Raw genomic sequence first — 27,141 nt, forward strand, 5'->3', positions numbered from 1 at the left:
TTATATCTTTATATTTAAGTAGAAAATTAAATTGTTTTGGGAGTGTCTGAGCTGCTCTGAGTTCCAATTTAGTTTCAGTGCAATCTTTTCCATGACAAGGGTAGTAGTCCTGTAATTTCAGTAGAATTCTAAACAATCAACAATAATTGTTAAGAAACTAACATTTAGGGCCTATTTGGTTAGCTGTAAATGAAATTACAGTGTAAGTGAAATCACATGTAAGTAGAAAATGTTGTATTTCAAATTATATCAATGTTGTTTGGTTTGAATGTAACCAGAAATACTGCATTTACTTTTTTATTATTTGGTTTGATGTAAATTGAGAGATGTGGTTACCATGTAAGTGGGATGGTGAGATTACCCCTTATTTAATTTATAATTAGAATTTATAATTTTCATTATATATAATTATATTAATTTAAATAAAAACAAGTCATTAGTTGATGGATTATTTATTAAATTTCAATTTAATTAATATATCTTTAATTATATCACTAAATAAATATAATTATTACCCCTTATTTAATTTATTATTAGAATTTATAATTTTCATATATATATTAATTTAAATAAAAACAACTCATTAGTTGATGGATTATTTATTAAATTTCAATTTAATTAATATTTCTTTAATTAGATCACTAAATAAATATAATTACTACCCCTTATTTCATTTATTATTAGAATTTATAATTTTCATATATATTAATTTAAATAAAAACAACTCATTAGTTGATGGATTATTTATTAAATTTCAATTTAATTGATATTTCTTTAATGAGATCACTAAATAAAAATAATTATTACCCCTTATTTAATTTATTATTAGAATTTATAATTTATATATATATATATTAATTTAAATAAAAATAACTCATTAGTTGATGTACTATTTATTAAATTTCAATTTAATTAATATTTTTCTAATTATATCGCTAAATAAATATAATTAATATCTCTCTTCATCAACATCTTCTTTTTCGCCTCTTCTTCTTCACCGCGCTCTTATCTTTTCAAGCTCTCTGTGATACCTCCTCATCTCATGGTGCCATGCTCCTCGTTTCTTTTCCCATTTCCAATGCTGCTGCGGCTGCTTCTGCTCTCCTTATTTCACTTTGAAGGCCATGACGATGCCCTAATCGCCTTCGAATGCGATCGCAGTGTGTGAAGGTAGGGGTGTATTTGAGCCGAGCCGTTCGTGAGTAGCTCGGTGTTCGGCTCGATAAAGGCTCATTCGTGTTTAGCTCATATTGTAAATGAGCCAAGCTTGAACATCATTTTTAAGCTCGATTAATAAACGAGCCAAGCTTAAGCAGCCAAAAGCTCGGCTCGTTTTGGCTCGCGAACACAGCTCGTGACCAAGCTCATGAACAAGCTCGATTGTGAGCTCGTTTATATATATATATATATATTACATTATATATATGTATATGTATATGTATATTAAGGTGTATATGTGACTATGTCATTGTTGTCAATTTGAGTTACACATATAGGGCTATAAACTACTATTCGAAGGCTAAGCTCATTAAAAGCTCAGGTCAACTAGTTCATTAAGTTAAATGAGCTCATAAGATAAACGAGCCAAGCTTGAACACCACCAAACTCGGCTCATTAAATCTTGTGAAGAACTCGTTTATTGTATAATTAAAAGCTCGCTTTATAGTATCATTTACAATTTTTATTTTGTAACAATCATTAATATAATCAAACTCAAATCGAGTTGAGTCACACTTGATAATGATTCATTAAATAAGTTTACTAAATAAAAAAATAAAATATATATAGTCAAGTCTTAATCAAGTTAGCTAGCTAAGTCTAAGCTTCAAATTTTTCTTAACAAGTTGAGCTCGAGCATGAAGCTCAAAAGAAGCTCGATTAGAGCTCGAGCTCGGTTAAAATAGTAACGAGCCAAGCTTGAACATAAAAAATGAAGCTCGAAGAAAGCTCGGCTCGAGTTCAAGCTCGGTTAAATAGTAATGAGCCAAGCTTGAACAAGGCAAAGCTCGGCTCGGCTCGGCTCGTTTACATCCCTAGTGAAGGTGTGTGATGTCTATAACTCTCCGACGTTGATCGATTCTCTTTCTTTGATGTTCCTCTCTTCTCTCTCTACAGCGATGGTGTAGCGACTTGGATGGCTTGTTCCTCAGCAAACAACTTGTATATTTATATATAATCAAAATTATATATTGGAGAACTTCTTATCAAAATTAAATAATTATAAATTATATATTCTATTAAAAAAATTAACAAGTTATCTCTAAACTAGCCTTGAAGATGAATAGATGGTTAAAAAAAAGACACTGATTCTAACTTTCAAAATCACACACACCATAAGAATTTCAGCAAGTGAACATAAGGAGATTGAAAGCAAAGAAATCACTGGTCTAGATCCATAACTCAACAAACATCAAGAACCACGGTTTCCGATTTCATATCACAAAACGAACAACATTAAAAGTATCTCATATGATTCAACTAGTTTCATAATTCATCTACATCACCTCTAACGAGATCAAAACCTTACAAGCAACGATATATAAAGGAAACAGATCAAATATCAGCAAAGAGAAAAGGTAATTCAACCATAGATCAACAAGAAGTAAGAGCAACAATAATCACAACAAAAAAAAACGGAAAACCATAGATCAAACTAAAATCAAGAGAGGAAAGAAAAAAAAATAAAAAATACATGACAGATCTGATCAATTACTTGTGAGGAGATCCTGACAGGTCCCTTCAATCTCTTATTTTTCTCTCTCCTCACAAGATCTGCACACACTACGATCAACCAAAACATCATTAGAATGCGATTCCAAACAATCAAACAAACAAAATCAATTGATATAGAGGAAGAAAGCAAATCAATTAATCTAGAGAGAGAGAGCGAGAGAGTGAGAGAAAGAGAGATCTCGCCCACCTGTTCTTCGCCTGTGGTGGAGGAACTCTTCGGTGCCGGAGGCCGTCACCCGTGGTGGAGATCGTCGTCGGTGCTAGAGCTCATTACCAATAGTGGAGAGTCTAAGTCGATGTTTGCTTTTAGGAGTTGAAAATGTAGTGAGGTGACTGTAAAGCTTTTGTTTTACAGTATTTTAACTCACAACAAAAGTTGCTATGAGTTAAAATGCTGTAAAATGAGGGTCTCATGTAAAACTTTTCCCAGGTAAAAGTAACTTTTACATCAAACCAAACACCCAAAAGCAAGTTTCACATGAAAAAATTTTTACATCATATATACTTACATCTAACCAAACATCCCCTTAGTAAATATTATTAAAAAAATTGTACATGCTACTTCGAGTTTCTCAGTTAGCTCCTTTGCATTTGAAGTGGAGACAATAATATGATGTGCATTTGGTTTGATGAAATCTTCCTCTACAACTTAATTGGTCAATGAAAGAAAGCAATGAATTATAGTAGCCATCAATGTTTAGTAATCCAACCTGAGACAAAGAATAAGTTAGTCATGTTCTTTTCATAATTTTGATTGTGTGTGTATAGTTGGAATCAAATTACCGGCTTGTTATGTATGATTAATTGTGCCCAAGTAATTACTTCAAAAAGTTCCTCAAGAGTGCCATAACCTCCTACATAATAATTAAAATTGAAATGAGCATATTTCTATGTGTTTTTAGTTATTTATTTCAAGAAAATAAAAATATAATACTCAGTGAGAGGATTTGTGATTTTGTGCATAATGAGTGATAAAAGAGTGTTAACAAATGAAACAAATGTTAGTGGAGCATATAGTAAATAGTGGAATGAATTTAGTGTTTTTTTCATTTTCAGTGATGTAAATGAGGAAAGGAGGTTGATTTATGTGTAAAATATAGTGATAGGAAATGTAGGTTAAACACTAACCAGGTATCAAAATGTAGGCTCATCTCTGCTTTCCTCTGGTGCACATTTGCAACTGGTTTTACTTCTTATATAGTGACACCAGTGATCGACCAAAAAAATAATGTATCAAAGAATAACCATTGATATTTGTGGTTTGAGCTTTTGTTTATTAAGAGTTTGTATTAAAAAAAAATTATTTCCATACCTCTTATCCATTAGAGGCTTGGGAATCACACTAGGTAGATGGATAAAAGATTTGGTTAATATCTTACGAAGTTTTTTTATTAAATGAATGGCATTTAAATAATTAAAAAAACATTAACCATACCCAAGAACATGCCTTCCACCATCAAAGACAGTTTGAGAAATCAAGCCCATTAATCTAATATTACCTCCTCCATATACCAAATCAATGTTTTTCATCACCTGAAGGCTGAAAATTTGCTAGGTTATTTCAAATATCTTCATTTATGAATTTATTTTTAAGAACAACAATAGAGAAAAAAGATAGAAAGGAAGAGAGAGAGCGATGAAAAGAGAAATAAAAATAAACTAAAAGAAAGAAACCAAACCAGTTCTTTGGCAAGATCAATGGCAGCATCCTGGTAACTCTTTTTCTTCCCTAGTCTACTACCACAAAAAACGCAAATTGTCTTGAATTTGGATGTACTCATTCTCTCTTTGTCCTTTTGTCTTACTAACGCTACAAATTGCATTATCATAAATTAAGTGGGAGAAATGAATATAATTATAGGGAAGGATTACTTAAAATTGCAAGAATGATATGCAGTTTTTTTTTTTATACAAAAAACAATTATTTGACAATTAAACAATAATGATAAGGAAGGATGAACAAAAGAGGATCTTGAATGGATTAAAATTACAAACACTAGAAGGTGGAGTGTTGTTCGGGAAGATTACTCCAGCTTTATCAGGTGGGGGGGAATAGCCACAACTATCTCACAAAAATGCATATATAGAGATATGGTTGGTTGGTTTGGGTTTTTCTACTCTAGTTATTGATATAATTCTTCAAATGTATTTTTTATATTATATTTTTGCATCTTTAGTCAGAGATGTCAATCATGTTTTGTCGGATCTTCTTAAAAGAAGAGCAATTTTGCTTTATATTTGTATATTTTTAAATTAATAAATAAATAAGTATCTTGTAAAATGTTCATAAAATTGGGTTTTTTTTTGTCATTAGATTGTTGTTATTAATAATTACGGTAAATTGAGACATATAAACAAGGATTATTCTAAATATAGGGTGTTTATACTTAATCTCACATATATGAAATTTTTCTACATTGTGGCATTGGAGATTAGGATAATCTCCATAAAGAAAATCGAAGATTATGGAGTAGTTGATACTCTTGTTTTATAAACTTTGAATTTTTGAATAGATTGCATAAAGGGAAGGTAAACTAATAAAGTAAAGTAAAATATACCAAGGAGAATTTAGTTTGTAAACTTGGTTTGTAACATATGTGCATTTGGATTTTTTATTTCTGATAAGGTTTAATCCATATAAGAGAAAATTTACTCCTAATGACTGTTATGCGTATTCTTTTGAAAATTACCTAAAAGTTTGTTGTTTAATTTATATTACTAGAATTGTAGAGTAGACAAATGTAAATTGTTATGAATGACTTGATCAATGAGAGTAATGAACCTATCAAGTTTTGAGGAAGATCATGTGGATGTTATAAATAAAATCTTCAAGTTGAGATGAATATTGAAGGATCTAAGTTATGATCTAGTATATCGGGTTACATTACATCTACCAGAAGTTGTTGACTAATTTGTTAGGAAACAACTTCTTTAAGGTTATGGTGATACAACTTTAAATAGATCAACTAGAATAAGTATTATCTGGTGATTATGTTGTGTATCTATAATTTTGAGCCAATTGTAACCTTGAAAGTTTTCACAGGTATTAATTGTAGTAAATCTAAATTATTGCATAAAGCCATAAAGAATGATATTGATTCTACAACATGTTATGGTATTTGGAATCTTGTTGAGTTGCCATATAGGGTAGAGACCATTTAGTTTTGAAAAATAAATGGACTCATTCGGCAACATTTAGTGATACAAGATATACTATTTTGTGAAGAGATTTACTTATATAAAAGGAATAGATTACAAGAGATTTTCTCATGTTTTCTATGGGCTTTTCTTGTTATTATGACATTTGTTGCTCATTTTAACTTAGATGTGAAAATTGACCGTTTAATGAAGATTTTGGAAAAAAAGGTATATGACCTCTAAGATTTCTCTTTATTAAAAGTAAGGTTTTTGATGTGCAATTTAAGACATCCGCATAATGACTAAAATAAGTTTTCCATTGGTGGCATTTGAAATTTCATGATTTTATCTCTTCATTTAATCTTGTAGAGAATAATGTGAATCATGTATATACCATGAGGTTAGTGGGAGGAAATATATATTTATAGTCATATTTACGGATAATATACATATACTGTTGGTGCATTAAATGAAGTAATTACTCTCTAAGAATTTTGGTTTAAATGATATAATTAAGGTGTCTTATGTCATCGACATTAAAATCATAAAGTGTTATTTTGAGGCATTATAGTTTGGTCTCGAGATCTATATCAATAAAATTTGTGAGAGATTTTGAATGAAAAAATTTATTTACCTAATGCATAGTTTATTATTAATAGTGGTGTGTTTTGAAAGAAAACAATTAGAAAACATTCTGTATGCTTAAGTTTGAGAAACCCTATGTATTCAAATTTGTTAAAAATCTGGTATTGCAATTGATATTGGAATGTTATGAAGATATCATTATAATCTTTAGATTTTGAGAAAACCATAAAGAAAATGATGAGGTACTTGCAAAGAATTATGACTACATGCTTATGTTTATCAACTTTGATATTGTTGATCTTCTCAAATTAACATTCAGTTACCACTTATAGCTGCGAATAGAGCTATCTTTTGAAGAAATGCATTTCTTTGGTTGCTATTGTTTCTATTGATACCGAGTATGTTGAGGTAATGTTATTGGGTATATAGTTGAAAAGTTTCATGTTTGGGCTCAGATAGAGAATTTTTATCTCTAGGCCATTAAGTTTGATAATTCATAATACGTTTCGGAACACATTAGCACTGAATTGATGTCTGTCGATCCTTATATGAAATGCATTCACATAAGTTGTCTAAGGATCATATGCAAAACAGATAGGACTTGGTTCTTTTTATAAAATTTTATTTTATAAGCTATATTGGATAGCATGGATCTTTATTGAAACTCTTGATCGTGTTTGGTTGTCTTCTCGTCAAGTGTATACATTAAGTTTGAGAAATAACAATTGTTAAGTATATGCATATTTGTTTATGCATTGGACCCGAATAAGCATCTGGTTTATTCATTATGATAAAATGCCATATATAGGTTTGCATTAAAGAGAGAGATTACATCGTAATGCATGGAAGGTAATACTCGGTTTATAATGATGATTTACCGCCATGATTTGTGTAATTTGTTTCTTTGATGTAGACATGCAAATTTATGCAGGGTTAATGTGAATGGATATTAAGTTACCTATGATAAAGTTGGACCAAGTGGGAGAGTGTTAGTTTGAATTCTATTCTGAATTAACTTCGTGATGATATTAATCCAATCTGGATTAATACTGAATAAAGTGGTCCATGACTTAATTTATCTAATGGAATTCTAAGTTAACTATAATTGGCACTTTGAATAAAGATCTACTTAAATTTTAAGTTGAGTTAATCCTTTGATGGTAAGGATTATATATATATTAAAGCACCAAGGGTCCCTGATCTAATGTTCTCGAGAATACTTCTCCCCATCGATGGGAGAGAACGGGATAGATTGGAAGAGCCCTTGGTTTCTTCAAGTGCAGATCTTAGTCCCTTTGTTTATCCTGTCTGATTTGCTATGGCTAGAGGTAAGTGCTCCTGCTTTCGCTCCATATTAATTACTTAATTAATGTGACATATTAGATGTCATACTCTGGTTTTATAATACGACATATTTACATGCTTAGATGTCATATGACGTACTCTGATTAAATTTCTAACACCCTCAACACTGTTCAGTTGCCATAGCACACAACCATGCTTATCAAGTATGGGCGTGCACACCTCTAGATACCAAATTATTGTTTAGAATCAAGTCCAAGTATTGCCAAGGATGAACACGAGTCAAACACACCCTGAAGTGTGGCTGTACATTAGCCTATTACCTATATAATAATACCTAAAAATTGAGTTTTTGAGGGGATCTCTTTGTGATATTTGAGGAGGACAACTAGGGTTAGAGGTGAAGAACAGCTGAATCAGGCCACACCAATGCAATGCTCGGAGCCATTTAGATTGCAATTCGGGATGAACTTCATCTTCTTCCTTTCTTCGAGAAATTTGAGGGAGTTTTTCATTATGATTGCGATCTTTCCACTTGTTATGGATTGCACTGGGATTTTTTGTATTATGAGAGGCTAAACCCCTAGTGCGAATCTTTCAGATTAGGGTAAAAGCTAATAGTGGGTTTTACGAAGTATTAATGTAATCAAATAGTGATTAGCATCATCATATGGGATTAGAATTAGTCACCTAGATTAAATGGCTATACTACATTAGGAAACTCCACGGGCGTAGTATTATCAACATAGAGTCAATATAGGAAATCATTTACAAGCAAAACTCAAGGGGATTGATACTCGGGGCATTGTTTCATCTCATTGATTCTACCTTGAATTCGCCATCCTTTGTTTATTTCTACTTTTTAACTTGCACAATTAGAGTAAACATCAACCTTCGGTTTCATCAGCTAAATAACAAAATGTAAGTTGGTACTAGGAGCATTGGTCCCTTTGGATTCAACTATTTGACCCTCGGGTATATTTTACTAGTTTTTATGACCCATGCACTTGCGGCTATAGGTAAAGGGCATATAAAAACTTTGGTAAAAGATGACTTAATTAATTCCCCTCTTAGTTATATAAATACCACAACATGCCTATGATAGTTATATATTTTAATTATCAATGTTTTAACCTCTTATGCTATCTTTGGCTTTAAGAGAATAAACTTATGAGACTTTGCAGGGGCAAAAATATTATCAAGAAAAAAAAATAACAATATACATTCAAAAATATATATTTACTTTCAAATGCAAAACATAGTAAAACAAGTGTAAATTGAATTAACCTACATGTTCTTTTCAAATGGTCAATTTTATTTATATGATGTTTATTCGGTACTATAAAGAAAAGATTGTAAATAAATATTGTTATTATTAATGAAATAAAATTGAAAACTTTGAAGGTTCAACAACCACTAGAATTCAAAATCAATCAAAATTTCTCCTCTAATTTTATAGACATATGTCTTTTCTTTCAATTTATATTTTAATGACACTAACAATGACTAATTACATATTCTAATTAATTATAATATTTACATAAAAAATAATTTTTATTCATCGATGATTAAAGAGTGGTTTATCATTCAATAAATCTAATGAACTTGTTATTAATTTTTTTTAAGCAAAATTTTGCTCTAATTCTTAGATATGAAATAACAAGGTAAAATGAAATCATAGCTAGGGACATATCAATATACATAAGTATTTGTAAAACAAGAAAGTTAACTATTCATATATACTTCTAATTATTAACTTAATAATTCTTATCATAATTAGAAACAAGGACTTTTATTTAACAATAACTAAGGATCCATTTTTATTGATTTTATGTATATATATATATATATATATATGTATGTATAATCTCTAAGAACCACAAAATGATATATTGTCGGTTGACTTGTCAGTAAAATGTTGATAACAACTCCTTAACAAATCTGTCCTTTATCCTTCTTTGGTCCTTATTTATTTATTTGATTGTTAATACATGCCACTAAAACATTTATCATCAACCAACCAAATGATAATCTCAATTAATCAATTTTTTTATATTATATGCACCATTATTGTAATCAAATTATTTAAAAAAAATCGAGTTTCATGATATGATTTAAATCATTTCAATAAATTTTCTATATATGGAACTAAAATGAAAATGTTGTGATTGCAATACATGAATATTTTATGGTAAAAAATCAACTTAAATTTCAATTGGTATAATATTTGGATTTTTTTGGAAATATTTAATACATTTTTATAACCATAAAAATATAAAAATAAATAGTTTAGATGACATATATAAAGTAATTACCATTTTCATGGGAGTACATATATATGAAATTTCCCAAAATATTACAACTTAGTTCTATAATTACTGAAATCAAGATTAAGTTATTATCATTGTTAATCTATGTTTATTTAGAAAAAAAACCCTTAAATGAATGTTAATTGGATGCAAACCATCTAAGTAATCATAACAATAAAGTTAAGTGAAGCATAACAATCAATGGAACAAATACTTGCATGAAAAGATTGGCATCTAATTGGGATGCATCCTTATTCATGATAATGCAATTGGAAAAGACATTATATATCACAATACCATCACAAAGGGCCACATATCTATTAATCAAATTAATTAGAATGTCGGTTTATTCTCCGCTATATATGTTTTAACCCTTTAATTCAAATAAGGTAATTATATATATATGTTTGGTTGGTGAAGGGTCAAGTTCCAAATACTTTAATTTATTGAAAAAAGTTTTACATGAAAGAAGTTGCCTTTGCAATGCTTCTCAATTAAGTTAACATCTTTGCTTCATCTTTTATATACCTATATATATATATATATATATATATATATATATATATCTGAAAATTGTTTTGTCACTATAGAGGTTATTGGGATGACCATTGGATTATATATATACTCACACATATAAATTTGCAATGCTTCTATATTTTATATATGTATATTTTTATAGGGGTGTGCATGGATATAAAATTACTATATTAACACATTTATGCTCTCACTTTGTGCAAAATGAGGTTTCTAGTGGCTTTTATAAAATAAAAACACTTTATAAAAAAAAAAAATTATGTGTCTATACTCTATAGACCAAAAAGTTGTTGGCCTTTACTCTCTTTCGTGCAATGCTAATTAATTTCTATTTTTTTTTTAGTTTTACAGGAAAGAAGTTTTTTATATTTTCGTTTTTGCTTTTATGAAGAAGTCAAACATCAAATACTAACATGAACTGGAAATAAGGAAGTGATGAACTTTATCAGAAAATAAAATGTACACATGAAGTACAATATCATTTCAACTTCTCTACTTCTATATTTATGAGGAATTACTCAAAATCAAGACCATTCAAATCAGTAAAGAATAACAATTATATCACCTTAAATGCATCAATAATTCATGTCCAAAATCTTCTTTATTAGTGTTGATTAAGACATTAAAACTTTGCTAAGCTCGTATTATTCTTTTCCCATGTTATTCATTAGTTTCAAGATGTTGCTTATTTCATACAAACCCTAATTAACTTCCTAACATTCTCCTTATCACTCACAACTAATTATTTGTCTCTTGGAGGACCCCTAAAATGAAGTCTTGTTTAATGTACTTCATGCCCTGATTCTTTGTTTTTTTTATTTAAATTAAGAGATTAAATCTCTACCATAAGCTAATATTAATTATTTTTCTATCCACTCATTTGCAATTGTTATTTCCTCCATATCAATCATCACAACTTCATCTCTCCGCAGACATAAACTATATTTTATCCCCTAATTTGTTCTTTTGTGTTCATTAAGAGATTAAATCTCTGCTATAAATTGAATTGAATTTTTTTATTTAATTATTGTTTTTATTTTAAATAATTAATTTTTTATATAACATCAGTCATTTTGTCACTCGGTGGGCCCTTAAAATGTAATCTATTTCTACCATTTTTTATATTGCTTCATGCTCTACCCCTAACCCTAACCTTAATAAATAGCTATAAACTTTTTTCCCTATTTAGTTATCCACTTATTTTAATTGTCACTTTTTTCATGCAAACCCTAATTAACTTCCTACATAACATCCACTATGTTACTTGGTGGATCCTTAAAATGAAGCCTATTTCAATCACCTTTATTATTACTTCATGCCCCAACCCTAACCCAAATAAATGGCTCTCTTACTACTATAAGCTTTTTTTTATATATATTTAATTATCAACTTATTTCAAATTATTATTTCTTTCATGCAAACCCTAATTAACTCATTCCTAGTTCCTATGCAACATCCACTACTTTGTCACTTGGTGGACCCTTAAAAATGAAGTCTATTTATACCACCTTCATTAGTACTTAATTCATGCCCTACCCTAACCCTAACTCTCAACTCTAACCTAATAAATGGCTTTCCTTCTCCTCCCTTTCATACTCCTCATGTTCCCATATTCAACTGAACCTCAACCTTCTCCTGACTACTACCCTAGTTCAAAGTTCAGTTATCTTAGCTTCAATCAAGCCTATAACACTCTTTGGGGTCCTGAAAACCAAGCTTTGTCACAAGACCATTCCACACTTTCTATTTGGCTTAACAAAAACTCTGGTCTATATATACATACATATATATATATATATATATATATATTGTAGTTCTTCAAACTAATTATACATGTGATCATTTTTCTTACTAATCTCACTTTTTTTTATTATTTAATTTTAGGAAGTGGATTCAAATCGATATCATCATATCGAAACGGGTATTTCGCTGCATCGATCAAGGTTCAATCAGGATACACTGCTGGAGTAAACACAGCATTCTATGTGAGAGCACACTATGTGTTTCTTCATATGACTAGAAATTAACAAATTAAGTTATTATATTTTAATAAAGTTATGTTTTTTCAGCTATCAAATGGTCAAGCTTATCCAGGATATCATGATGAAATCGATATCGAACTTCTGGGGACGACGCCGGGGAAGCCGTACACACTGCAGACCAATGTTTTTGTGAGAGGAAGTGGAGATGGAGGTAGAATTGTAGGGAGGGAGATGAGGTTTCACTTGTGGTTTGATCCCATTGCTGATTTCCATAGTTATGCCATCCTTTGGAACCCTGATGAAATCATGTAAGTATGCAAGGTTTCATTCTGTCTTTTTTTCTTTTTAAAAAATAGTTTTATTAGTTTAATAACCAATACTGTATATATATATATATCTATAAAGTGTGTGTGTGTGTGTGTGTGTGTGTGTGTGTGTTTTGGTCTTTTATTTTGATTGATAATTAAAAATATGGTGTTGTTTTGAAAGGGATAAGTACTAGGCAAGGATGAGTTTTGCTTTTTATATGATTGAGTTTGTCTTCTTATTGATTGTGATATCAATCAAAACAACATAATATGAGTTGAAAATATAATTCTTATATAATTAGTTGATATATATATATATATATATATAAGAGTTATGTTTTGATTAATAGTTATAATTAATAATTGGCTTAAATATGGTGAAAGTACAAACTCCCAATTATATCTAAATATTTATTTTGCTATTTGAAGTACATAAATATATTCATTTGGATTTTGAACTATATAAATTTGTTTAATAATTTTATTATTAAATACCTAAAGTGAAAAAAAAAACAAAAATTAATTCATTAATGGACAAACTTTTACTCATGATACAAAAGTGAATGTTTTTGTAGTTCAAACATAAAAATGATAGTCTTATAAATTCAATGATCTAAATAAATATTTAGATATAATTCATTGATCATTTATGGATTTTAACCTTAATATATTTATGGATTTAAATAAATATTAAAATGATAGTCTTCTAAATTCAACAATTTAAATAAATAAATATATATATATATATTGATAACAAAGTGTATTATGGTTTTGAAACAAGAGTAATATTTACAACAAGGATATGCACATATATAGCTTTCATTTTGATGTAGTTTTGCCTTTCTATTGATTAAATGAGATTGTTGTATTGTGATTTTGACAAGCTTTGTATGTATCTTGGTAGTGTGAATAATGACCTTACTAGATTCTTATTAAATTAGTCTGCTTTCTTTTTAGCAAATAGAAGCACTAGATGGTAGGATATGAGTATTCAATTGAAGATAACAAAACTAAAATAATAGGAAAGGAAAAAAGAAAAACTTTGGAGAATATTCATATATATATATATATATATATATATATATATATATATATATTGTGTCTATATACACATGAAAATTATTGTTTGCATGTTTCTCAATAAAAAAATTAAATACCATGTGTACCTTTTAAAATTTAATTTGTTTGTATGTATATATATATATACTCCCTTTTTACATATATCATTAAAATATTTTATTACATGTTAAATGAACGAATAAAAAGGTGGATATATACTTAGAAATTTCTAAATGTCACTGAACTAATATTTTTCTATATATCTCTAGAAAAAAATTAAACTCATTTTATTAATTACATTTAAATTCTAAAAATTGATAATATATAGTGATTAAATTAATATTTTTTTCCATATATATCTTTAAAAAAACGTTTAAGCTAGGTTTGTTCATCATGCTTCTAACTAAAAATTAACATTGCCAATATAGTTTATTAATTTACATAATTTTTTATATCTTATTTTAAAAAATAAATATTTTATATAATTTATAATATATTTTAATAGCACATGTGAGGTAGAGGGGTAAACAAATTTTAAGAAATATCCATAGTATTTGATTTCATTGAATGGTATACACAATTATAGAGAATTTTCAAATGTATACAAGTTACAAACACTAAAATTTAGTTTAAAACTCATATATTCATATCATAATTTTTGTATGCAGATTTTTTGTCGATGACATACCAATAAGAAGATATCCGAAAAAAGTGAGCCAACATTTCCGCAAAGAGAAATGTGGGTGTATGGATCCATTTGGGATGCGTCGTCTTGGGCAACCGAAGGAGGTAAGTACAAAGTAAACTATGATTACCAACCATTCATGTCGAGGCTAACCAAGTTCATCATCGGTGTGCCGGGCTTCGGCCTCGCCGTCCGGCTTCGGCCTGAGCTCAAAACAATATGAAGCAATGCAATGGGTTCAGAGTAACTATATGATCTATGATTATTGTAAGGATTACAACAGGGATCGTTCACTCACTCCAGAGTGTTTCATTTGATAGATATTTCCATCTTGTTATGCATTGATAAATTAAAATATAATTAAATCTTATGTATTTATCTTTGTAAACTTTAATTTGTATATGTACATAATTATAATATTTTTAATATTTAATTTCTCTTTTATCTAATAAGCACAACAAATCTGAAGTGATGATAGTTTTATCATTCAATATTACATTAATAATTTTTCAATAAGTATATGATCTTTCTATTTAATGCACTAGTTAACGTGACAGCAATAATAAGCCAGAAATATTATCATATTATGTGTGGATATATATATATATATATATATATATATACGGGTCAGTCTTTTATGAATGTCCGGACATAAGAATTCTACGAGCATCCGTTTCTCAACTGTTGGATTCAAATCTAACGATTGTAAATCATCCATCCTGACTAACAACACTGTAAAAAATAAAATAAAATGCACAGTACTTTCATCATAACTGTCCAATCATCATCGCAACAATATCTCATGCAATGATAGCCGTCGAAACTGATTTGCACCTCACGGAGAAATTTTTTTAAAACCAATCAACCCATCTAATATAACCCTATCTACTGTTACCCACACACTCTCTCTCTCTCTCTTCACTTTTGTCTCTGTCTCTCTCGTTTCTTTCTTATATTTCATAAATAACGTATTATATATATATATATATATATAAACATTCACATTTTAGAAAAAACAAATTAGTGAGTACTTAAAAATGTCGGCAAGTTATGAGAACTATAGTATACATCTCATATTAAATGAGTTTTTGTAATAGTAACAAATTTAAAAAGTGATTATGACAAGGCACCAAGAAATAATTGAAACAAGAAAAGCAAAAAAACATAAAAGAAGACGAATGACATGATTGATTATAATCGAACATAGAATGATATTTTTCATGAAGAATTCAACCGAAATAAATATTTTTAAGAAGAAGCAAAACACTAGTTTATATTTATGGAGGTAGTCTTCATTTTTTGGCATCATGTAGAGGTATGTCTCTTTCACTTTCGGTGATCTCTCATGCTCATTTGATGTGAAATTTATATTTATTTATTTACTTATACTTTGAAATTATTAAATATAAATTTATTTATTTATTTATTCATATTTGTTAATAGTTTCTAAAATTTTGCAGGGGTTTCTTTGTGGAGTTGCACAAATGATGTTGGTCTATGTATACTCATATAACATCAATGACAAAATTTACAATTTTATACATCCAAATAATTTTTAAATAACAAAATTAATAATAATTTTACCAAAAAAATAAATAGAAAAAAAAAATAATCCTATGAAAACAAGCACATCAAATAGACTTTTCAAATAATAAAAATTTATCACCATCATTATTAGAAAAACCTATAATATTATTATTCATTTGAAAAAGTTTCATTTAAAATGTATCCTCATAATTACCGGTTATTTGATGAGATATACGAGCAAATATAATTATTAAAAAGATACATGCAATTGCCTATTTTTGCAAGAATAAAATTTTATTATAAAAAAAATTAAAATATTCAATTATACAAGTAAATATAATAAATGCAGTAAATTTAATTATAAACTTCAAGAGCTTTAAAATTGTCCAATCCCTCTTTCAGGAAAATTATGTGCATCACAAATTTTGACCCAAAAAAAAACATAATAATAATAATAATAATAATAATAATAATAATAATAATAATAAACTATCAAATTATTACAAAGTCAAAGAGAGTTTTTGTTACAAAAAGCTCTCTACAAAAGCTCTTGTTTCAAATAGAGGATTTCAAAGATTAGAACTTGTACTAAAACTTCTTGAAAGCTCTTTTTGAAACAAGAGCTTTTGAAATGGTAAATATAAACTTTCAAACAATGTCTAATAATACTAAGTACATCAAACATTAGAACAAGTGAAAAGTTGCAGCTTATCTTCACTAATAGTACCAAGAAAACCAGGGCCAGAAGCTTTTGCATACCTCAAATCAAGAATGTGGGTAGGATGCGGCATAAAGACGATTAACAACCTGAAACGAAGGCAATTCCGACAAACAAACACCACGAGTCGATTCATCAGCGTAGGCGAACAATGGGTTGCTGCATTCTGTGCTTATGATCGCGGATTTCTGCATTCGTAATTCACTCACATAGCCAAAACCGTCTCGGTGCCGGAAGTACTGCGTACCGTTCAGCCTTTTGATGAGAACATGAGTTCCTACCTTTCCACATCCAGATATTGGTTGTGATGGAGATGATGAAGTTTGAGAACTACTAGCAGTGTCATTAGAAACTTCGACCTTGGGGCGGTATGAAGCTACTAGTTCGTCGGTTGAGCTGCTACATGCGAGTGATATGCATATGCCTTGGTTCTCCATTCCAGGTATTAAAGATGGACTGCAGTAAATATAAAACCATAAAAGCATGATTGAAATGTCGGTATTGTCAATCTAATCTAATCAAGTTAATAAAAGTGCATCCTTTGATGGAATGTCTATTGTTTAGTGTCAGGATATATATGGGTGTTAAGTATCAAAGTCTCGGAGAGTTTCAATCACTTGAATTTAATGAAAATTGGATTTGTGGCATAAAATAATAATGTAACTAAAAATAAAGAAAATAAAGAAAATTGAGATTCAAAATCGAAAAGGAAAAAATTAAAATTGTGTGGAATGAGAAAGGGGACAAGTGAAACTAAAACCCACTTGTCCAACTAATAATGTAAAGTAGGATCAAATCGTTCCTGTTTCCCTAATGTATCAAAAGAATAAATATCCCTACATAGATATGAAAATATTCCCTTAGATACTCCATATCTGAGTAACACTATGGCTTCTAAAAGCAAATATACATGCAGCATGAATGGGACATGCAAGGTTGAATGAAAAGACAAAAATTGCACAACATTTTTTAAGTGGCAATCAAAGCAGCAATGCACCAAAGGACGAACAATGTACAGCAGGTTAAACAAATATATAAGTTAGAAAGAAGAGCAACAAGACTATATTATCAATCATGAACTAATTGAGAAACGACAGGAGGAATATAAAAGTGTGGAAGTTAAATTCAATAGCAACATTGTATAAATTTTCTCTAAATGTATTTTACTCGCCGTTTCCCTGATGTATTAAAAAAGATGCATATCATTATATAGATATGTAAATTTTTCTTTAGATACTCCATGTCTGAGTAACACTATTGCTTCTAAAAGCAAATATACATGCAGCATGAATGGGACATGCAAGGTTGAATGAAAAAATAAAAATTGCACAACATTTTTAAAGTGGCAATCAAAGCAGCAATGCACCAAAGGACGAACAATATACAGCAGGTTAAACAAATATATAAGTTGGAAAGAAGAGCAACAAGACTATATTATCAATCATGAACTAATTGAGAAACAACAGGAGGAACATAAAAGTGTGGAAGTTAAATTCAATAGCAACATTGTATAAATTTTCTCTAAATGTATTTTACTCGCCGTTTCCCTGATGTATTAAAAAAGATGCATATCCCTATATAGATATGTAAATTTTTCCTTAGATACTCCATGTCTGAGTAACACTATTGCTTCTAAAAGCAAATATACATGCAGCATGAATGGGACATGCAAGGTTGAATGAAAAAATAAAAAATGCACAACATTTTTTACGTGGCAATCAAAGCAGCAATGCACCAAAGGACAAACAATGTACAGCAGGTTTAACAAATATATAAGTTGGAAAGAAGAGCAACAAGACTATATTATCAATTATGAACTAATTGAGAAACAACAGAAGGAATATAAAAGTGTGGAAGTTAAATTCAATAGCAACATTGTATAAATTTTCTCTAAATGTATTTTACTCACCGTTCTCCAATACCACCAACATTCCAAATACATGGGCCCGGTGCAGAAGCAGTGATGACTTTCCTGGTATTATCATTATGCACAATAGAGTGGATGGTATGAATTGGATGCCGAGATAAACCCTCCAAAGATGCAGCACATCTCTCAGTTTGGCGTAAATCAAACACAAAAACCATGCCATTCTATAAATAAACCAAAAACAAAAAAACAAAAAACAAAAAATTATGTAAGAAATAATCTTGCAAGACACTCTAATATCTAAATAATATCCTAGTTGAGAACCAAACCTGTAACCCAGCATAAACATAATTTGGATCATTGGCATCGTAGGAACATGACCATACAGGAACCTGCAAGGAGTTGAATACAATTTTCAATATCTGCTCTTGAGATATCACATGATTTACAATAGAGTAATAGACATTTCAAGAAACTCATAATTATTGCACAGTGAGCTCAATATCATGATTTTGGAGTTCAGAAGTTAGTCAAACTCAAGCTAGAATCAGCTTGTTCAAGTTTAGGTCAATATTTTTTGGTTTATATCTTATTAGGCATAAAAGCAGTACAAATGTGTTGCCTAGTAGAGTGCTTCTAAAGGTCCCCTAGCAAGGGTCTCTGGGTTCCATTGCCTTTGGCAATCATTAAGATTTGTTTCTAAACCCCTCAAAAGTTAGAGATGAACCAAGCCGAAGGACATTGGTTGTGCTCGCCATTGCTTCATTTTATAATTTCTAGCAGCTCAAGTTCAGATCAACTATGCACAAGGCAAGCCTTCTAGGTGAGTTTGAGTGACTTAAAAACAGTTGAAGTGAAACTTAAGATGACAGATTTGGCTTGCTTTGAGATTGTTTGTTGAATGTGAATTATCAGCTAGGAAAGGTGTTAATGAGATTCATAATGTTCTCGAAATTATATAAAGCATCTAAAGTTGACTAGGCAGACTATAACAAGTGGGGTGGTTGGTAATCTAACCAAGCGGTAGGAATATTCCAAAATGAGTTATTGGTGATGAATTGCTAATGCAAATAATCTTTAAAAAGGAAAAATAAAATTATTGAATCAAAGTTGCACCAGTGCAAAGCAAATGTTAGAGCAACAGCAAGACCCTAGATAGCTTTTCTTTCCACTCAAAAGCTCATGTCATGGCACGCCCAGAATACAACATCCCAAAAAGGGAGATGCATCAGTTTAATTTAAATATATACGCAAGCATTAAGCTCCAATAGCATTAGGAAATGAGAACAACATTTAGGACTTACAGTGGGAACTACAAGCAATTAAATAAGATAAAATTCGAGTTGTTTGTTGATAAGTAGTAAATTATAGTGTATTTTTAATACACTTAGGTTTCATTTCTTTGTCGGTCATGCATCTTTCTCTATGTTTTTAATTAAATTTTACTCTTCTAGTTCAAGTTACTGCTCTTTATCAGTTTATATGCAAATAAGTAGAGTTCGGCCTTTATTTGAAATACGGGTGACTTGTGGAAGCTACCACACCCATGGATCATGGTGAAGAAATTCAAAAGACTAAAATCCTAAAAAAAACACAACCTGCCCGTGCTAGCTAACATAGCCATGAATCTTTGCCGCCACCATAACTCTAATTTGACCCTCCTCTATATAAGGCCAAGAAAAGAATTTTAAAAGATCTTTTTGGCTACGAGAAAAGGGGATAAAAATTAAGGGAGATATTCATCGATTTACAAGAACATCACGTGTGGAAGATTACGAGTTTCTTCTTTCTTTTTCTTTGATTTATTCCATGCATCGATCTATAATTGATATGAACCTTTTAGCTTGTAAATTGAACATGAGCGAGCAGATCTTTTGTTCTAGGATTGAGATTAACCCAATGTTTAAATAATTGATGATATGTTGACTTCTATTTTTCGGATTAATGTTTATTTGCTTTTGATTCATGGTACTTAATGCATGTGAATGAGTTGGATTCCTCATATTTGCATGATTTTAGATACTAAAGGAAGGACTGATAGGTGAACTAAGGTGTTAGAAACCTTAGAATTGAACATGAAATCCTAGATTATGATTTCTTGAGGATTGCCGATGCCATAGAACTTAAAGTATCTAATTAGATTCAATTACTACGAAACTAGGAGTTGTTCTAAGTTAAGTACCTTACTATCTTCTGAAAGGAAATAGTGAGTATCATAGGATATTCCACCTTTAAAGCAATTAAAGTTAATCGTAAAAGAGTCAAAACAAAGTCTTTTATCTATCATTATGGTGAACATTAATCCTAGAAGCCCTTGCAACCTAAATTAAACACCTAAGCCATTGGTAGCCTTAATTTTGTTAGTTTTAGGTTTCATTATTTATTATTTCCACAATTCACATACTTATCGATTCGCCTAAATAACTCTAAGTGCAAGAAATTAGTAATTAGCAACAAAGTTCTCATGGGAATGCTATTCTATTTACTACTTGAACGATCCGTGCGCTTGTGGTATGCATCATTTGTCAAAAGCTTCCACATGTATTTGAGGAATGTATCATGACAAGAATCACCCAATTGCACTATCATTTAAATCTAGAAAAATTTCGCAGTTAAGTACCAAGCTCATGTGATATAATATATACTAATATAGGCTTAACATTGATCATAGAAAAAGGTTCTTCAGACACAATCATTCTCTTAAAAAAGGTCTACTTGAAAGTGGCTCTAAACTATGCGCATAAAATGATGATCCACATCATAAGACATCAAAATAAACAAGCAAACATACCGGCAAGTCATACTTCAAGACAACTTGATTGCTCCTCGTACTGAAAATTGGTAAGCCAATCAACTAAGAATATCAGATGAAATAAAGTATAGAAACACTGCTAAACTAAAGGAAAATATATTAATTACCTGAAGAGAGATAATTTTTTGCCTAGTGACGCAATAAGTGCAAGACTACTAGGAAGAATGCATAGATCCCTAACAGCCCCAGTATTCGGAGGAAGCTGGATCTTGTCTATTTCACTCGGAGCCAACACACTTATCTGACATCAGAGATACAAAACTAAAGATCAGTGATAGAGAAAGCCGGAAGTTCTCTTTGACAAGGAATCACTTGGTGAATCAGGAAAAAGAAAACAAAAAAAATTAAACATGAAGCAAAAATCAGTCTGCCATCCCTGAAGGAGGTAACCACCAGCAGAGGACCATAATCATATAACACCGAACTTGAAAACTTAAAGCTTCACCTTACTAAGTAGATGCTCTCCTCCAAAGCTGGTTGTCTTTCCTGAGACGAATACAATTTCACTAGCAGCATCAATCCCCAAGACATGAGCTCCATCAACTATCCACTCATTCTGTACAAGTGGGAAGTTAGCAAGATGGATATAAACATAAAATAGTTTATAGTTAGTTGTACATGAAATTGTCATATCAAAACACACCGCAAAACTCACAACAATATTTTATTGCGCGGCACTACATAAACTTTATTAAGTAAAAAGCAAAATATATAGACAATAATGTTTATTTTGATGATCTGCAACCAATGTTTATGAATGTAGCATGAAATTTTAATGAGCAGAGCAACCAGAATAAGTATTTGATAATATGTCCATATTAGAGTAAGTAATACTCAAGCATTGGTCATGCACAAAAATTGGACTTGAATATATAAGTCTAAGTTTTCATCCTATCAACTAAAGGATTTTTGCTTGGTTTGCATCTAATAATAATAATAATAAAAGAATTATATTGTGCCCAAATAGGTAATCCAACCAGAAAAAGGACCAGTTTAATAGGTTAAGTGCCAATGAATGTAATACTCTAATACTTGCAGCATACAATGAAATGCTATTTCAATAGTTTCACGCCGAATTAATATCATGGTAAGTTCCTGTTCCCAATTTACAATCTTATCCTTTTCACATTCATTAAACTAAGCAAACATATGATTTGAGTAAGAGCAATTGAAAAGAAACATTGCAAAGTTCATAAAGTTAAAAATAGCGATCAATATGTGAATAAATTTGTCAAATTGAAGAAAAAAATTGCATTTAAAAAATTTAAAAACCACCCAAGAGTAGATGTTTTAATTAAAAGAAGATTGCCCTTATCTCAGCCCAAGTATGTGTAACATATAAGATGAAATTCATAAATACACCAGGTTATTTGACCCATTGCTGAAAACAAATTTTTTTAGTGAAATTAAATCATGTTTAGTTGTCTCTGGATAATAGAAAAAATGGAGGGAAAGAACAAACATGAAAGTTGTTTTCATAAATGGGGGGCATATGATGGACATTTGGGAAAATCTATCATGAAAATATTCCTTTTTTTTTCTTTAGCATTGTACATGAAGAATGGTATCTAAGAAAACATGTTACTGTTAAATCCATAGTTTGGGTGGTCTTCAGTTTTTCTCTTTTATTTTGCATTGCTTTAAGACAAATCAAAACATTATCAATGGCCAGTCAGTAGCTCATCCAAGCAAATCAGCATATTTTTAAATCTTCTATAAATCAATATTTAAAATACTAATGTTAGAAAAATATAATTGAAAATTCCAGAAAAAATGACTTGTTATTAAAAGTTATAAAATGATAACTCCAAACCTTGAGGACAAAGCTGAACTGGAAATTATCACTTCCCCCAGGGTTATGAGGTAAAATGTTGTGCTCTGCAAGAAGATAGCAGTCATCAATATAATACTTCCAAACTGCAATGCCAATAGAAGGCAACAAAATTTCCAGATTTAACTGATTATGAATATAGGTCACCATAGTTAATATTTATGTATATATGTAAACATATATTATTTTCAAGTAGAAAAGTTGCAACAACTTCAACACCAAAACAACAGATACAGTACTTTTGTTCAAGAGATACCTGAAAAGAATTGGGCTGGGAGATCACATTGATGAGAGAAATAATCAAATAGCCTCCTTTGAGCAGATCCTGACTTTGAATGTTGTAGACATGCCTTTTTCTACATAAGCAAAGCATACAATTAGCTCCTAGAACCTATACCCAAGAGATCAAGCCAGACAGGTTTTAAAAGAATGTCAAAACCGAAACACCATGCTTGGCTTTGGTCCATCAATACAACTGTACGATCTACGTGTTAATGCAGTCACAACCATGTAGAAAATTGATAACTTATAAGCATATGGAACACAAAAAAACAATATGCTGGAATCATGGTCTTCCTCAAAGGAGTCAGATTTTTAGTTGAAATAAAAGGTATACCTTCTCATTTTTTAATTCCTCCATCAGCTGAGCTTTCTGCAAAAACCAGTGAAGTTATTCTGAGTTAACATAGTAGAAAAGTACTGCAGGAATTTACAAGAATAACTTTTCAGGTCTGCCCTTGCAAGTCAAAACTATAAATTTGAATATATGCACGAACATTAATGGAAAATCCTGCAATTATCAACAACTCAAAAATGATTTATCCTAAAATTCAATGTCGTATGGCCAAAGAAATGCACAGGTCAAGCTAATCAACTATCTATACACGAAATAATTCAATTGAACCCGAAGCTATAGGAAATTAGGCAAAGCAAAAAAAAAAATTATATATCCAAAATGTGCAAGCAGAACTAACCTCCGATATCAGAAGTTCATTTTTTTCACGCAATGCACACAACTCCTACAAAAGAAACAACCAGCTCAAATTAAACAGAATTACCAAAAAGAACTCAAACTCCAGTGTCAATGATATCCAGTGATATGCTATGCTACAGAAATGACCTTATATAGATTTTGATGTTGTACACCAATTACTGGTGCAAATAGATTTATGATATCTTTTTTCCTGAATTGCCGACTACATTGAGGACACTGCAAAAAATGAGTACAAACAAGATAAGATGTAGTTTTCCAATGTATTATATATGGAACCTCTTGATGGGACAACAGTGAATAAGAGAGTCCAACCATAAAACATGAACTATATCAACCAATAACCTTAGCTTTATAACTCCCACATCGCTCTACCCACTTCTCTAAGCAAGATCTTCCATACACATGCCCACAAAGAATACAACTGCATGCAAAAAAATGCAATCAATTAATAAAGCTGAACATAAATCCAGATGCCTAGTAATTATGCAAATGTGTTGTTGTATATGGAGAGGGTGTACTTTTAGTCCCTAAACTATACCTCTTTGTTCAGTTAAGTTCCTAAACTCAAAGTGGGTGCATTTTGGTCTTTAACTAAAAGGAAAAATGCATCAATAGTTTCCCTAAACCATGAAAAAATCAGCAGCTCCAATCCCTGTTCAAAAAACATTTTTAATCCTTGAACCAAAGCAAACAATCTTATATATTCATGGACTAAAATGAATTTCATGTATTGTTCAAGGACCAAAAATGTACTTACGACTATAGTATGTCCCTATGCATAAAGTAACATAGTATCAATGTTAAAAATTAATAAAACTTAGAAAGAGAACACAATCACTAAAAAAACAGGCATTATACAGTAATATGAAAGTATTTAACTTTGCAATCCATAAATAAGGTTGATAATCAGTCACATGCATTGTCTCACGATGTTTGAAGTTTGAATGTTAGTTGCACTTCAACGCAAAGAGATACTACTGTAAATGGGTAATCAAAGAAAGGCAGTACATTTAAGACTTATTAACTTAGTGAACACATTTTACCTCAAAGAAGAGCCAAGAAAAAATAACCATTAGTATAAAGAAATAAAACATTACCAGAAAAGATTAGCATAACTGGGCGTCCCGCATATTATCGACAGCTCAGGAGATTTTCAAGCTTTGATGATTTTAAATCTAGCCCAAACACTTAAAAGTAGAACAAATGAACAATTTAATTCAAGCTTCAACTAAGTTTCACTAACCGAACAGGATGCTGCTTTTATTTAACTAAAATCATATGCTTTACAGTCTTCACACACTCTATAACTAAAATTCCATCACTAAATAAGCATCCAAATAATTTTAAACACAAATTAATCCACATCCAAAATTCACGCAGACAATCTAAATAAATTGCAATCTAATCAAAGCTAATAACAGTAAACATCATTCACAACTTCGAAAACAATTACCAGACACGATGAGGACCTTCAGAAGTCCAGGGTTCGTAGCAAACCGGGCAAACAGCAGAGGACGACGAAGCTGGATCAAACCCATCCGCCATCTCCACGCCACCGCTACTCCCTCTAATGGTTCCACCTCCAGGGCCACAGACCTCAACCACATCCTCCTCATCCGCATTCTCCTCTTCCATCAAGGCTTCAAAAACTAGGTTTTCCGGGGCATGGGAAACCAATTCGCTAGGGTTGATGTCAAGCTCATAGTCTTCTTCATCGAAATCGTCATCATCTTCTTCTTCTTCTTCGATTTGGTAGTCTGGATCTTCCTCGGAGATGTAGAAAGGATCGATGGTCGCCATGGATTTATCGAAGAAAGCTCAGAAAAATAAAAAAAAATAAAAAACTGGGGAAAAAAAAGAGGGAAAAGAAAACTAGAAAAGTGATGCATTTGAAAAGTAACGTTGCCAAGCAAGAGTGATATGGCTTTAATAATTTAAAGGGCTTTTTGTTTTTTGCTTATTTAGCTTTATTTTTTTATTGTAAAAATGACGGTCACCACCTCAATGCCTAATCAACACCCATGTTGTTGTTTATTGGGCTTGTTTTAAAAAAATAACTAATTTTTTATATTTTAGCAACTTAAAATAGTTTAGTTTGGTTTTTACCCAATTTAATTTAAAAAAATATTATTAAAATAAAAAAAATATTATTTAAAATTAGAATTATTATTATTAACCAGAGACTTATTAAAAAGGGAATTATTTTAATTTTTTTAATATTTTGATTATTTTTAGAGTGATAATTATTAAAATATGAATTATTTAAAATTATTTTTATTATTATTAGTAAAATATTATCATTATAGTGGGAATTATTTTTTAAATTATTTTACTGATTAAATCACGTCCGGATAATGACTTTAATCTGAGTGCCCGGTTGCTCGAGTGATCGAGCAACAGCGCCGCCGGGGTCGTCCGGCGATGGCGGCATCCAGGCTAGCGCCCCCATCACATCACTTGGCTCACATGAAACCCCTTCGGGTCAAGTTTCACCGAACCTAGTAATATCAGGTGGCTGGGGGATGGGGTGCGGCTACGTCGCCCAACCCCAGAAAGCGCTTTGTCCCGGCAAGCACCATGTCCTGAGGGATAGGGAACGCCACGCGCAAGACCCCCAACGCACCTAACAAAGAGGGACACCAACACATCTCCATGTCCCACAATAATAATAATATTTTACTAATAATAATAATAATAATTTTAAATAATTCCTACTTCAATAATTGTCACTCTAATAATAATTAAACTATTAATAAA

General features: G+C 30.5%; 1 protein-coding gene and 2 pseudogenes across 1 annotated transcript; 1 reads left to right on the forward strand and 2 right to left on the reverse strand.

Annotated features, from left to right (window-relative positions):
- On the reverse strand, positions 1-4,514 carry LOC120275610 (annotated as a pseudogene).
- Positions 4,515-12,117: 7,603 nt separating this feature from the next.
- On the forward strand, positions 12,118-15,005 carry LOC120275874 (annotated as a pseudogene).
- Positions 15,006-16,702: 1,697 nt separating this feature from the next.
- LOC120275873 (E3 ubiquitin-protein ligase RFWD3) lies at positions 16,703-26,264 on the reverse strand. Its single transcript, XM_039282597.1, is given in 14 exon segments — positions 16,703-16,953; positions 16,955-17,336; positions 18,790-18,971; positions 19,077-19,139; positions 21,539-21,578; positions 21,667-21,800; positions 22,005-22,115; positions 23,373-23,437; positions 23,647-23,746; positions 24,007-24,042; positions 24,365-24,409; positions 24,511-24,600; positions 24,727-24,805; positions 25,838-26,264. Coding segments are annotated over 14 exon segments (1,788 nt in total). The 5' UTR covers positions 26,185-26,264; the 3' UTR covers positions 16,703-16,839.
- Between the last annotated feature and the right edge of the window lie 877 nt (positions 26,265-27,141).

This window comes from Dioscorea cayenensis, chromosome 14 (assembly GCF_009730915.1).
Source record: "Dioscorea cayenensis subsp. rotundata cultivar TDr96_F1 chromosome 14, TDr96_F1_v2_PseudoChromosome.rev07_lg8_w22 25.fasta, whole genome shotgun sequence".
Classification (NCBI taxonomy): Eukaryota; Viridiplantae; Streptophyta; class Magnoliopsida; order Dioscoreales; family Dioscoreaceae; genus Dioscorea; species Dioscorea cayenensis.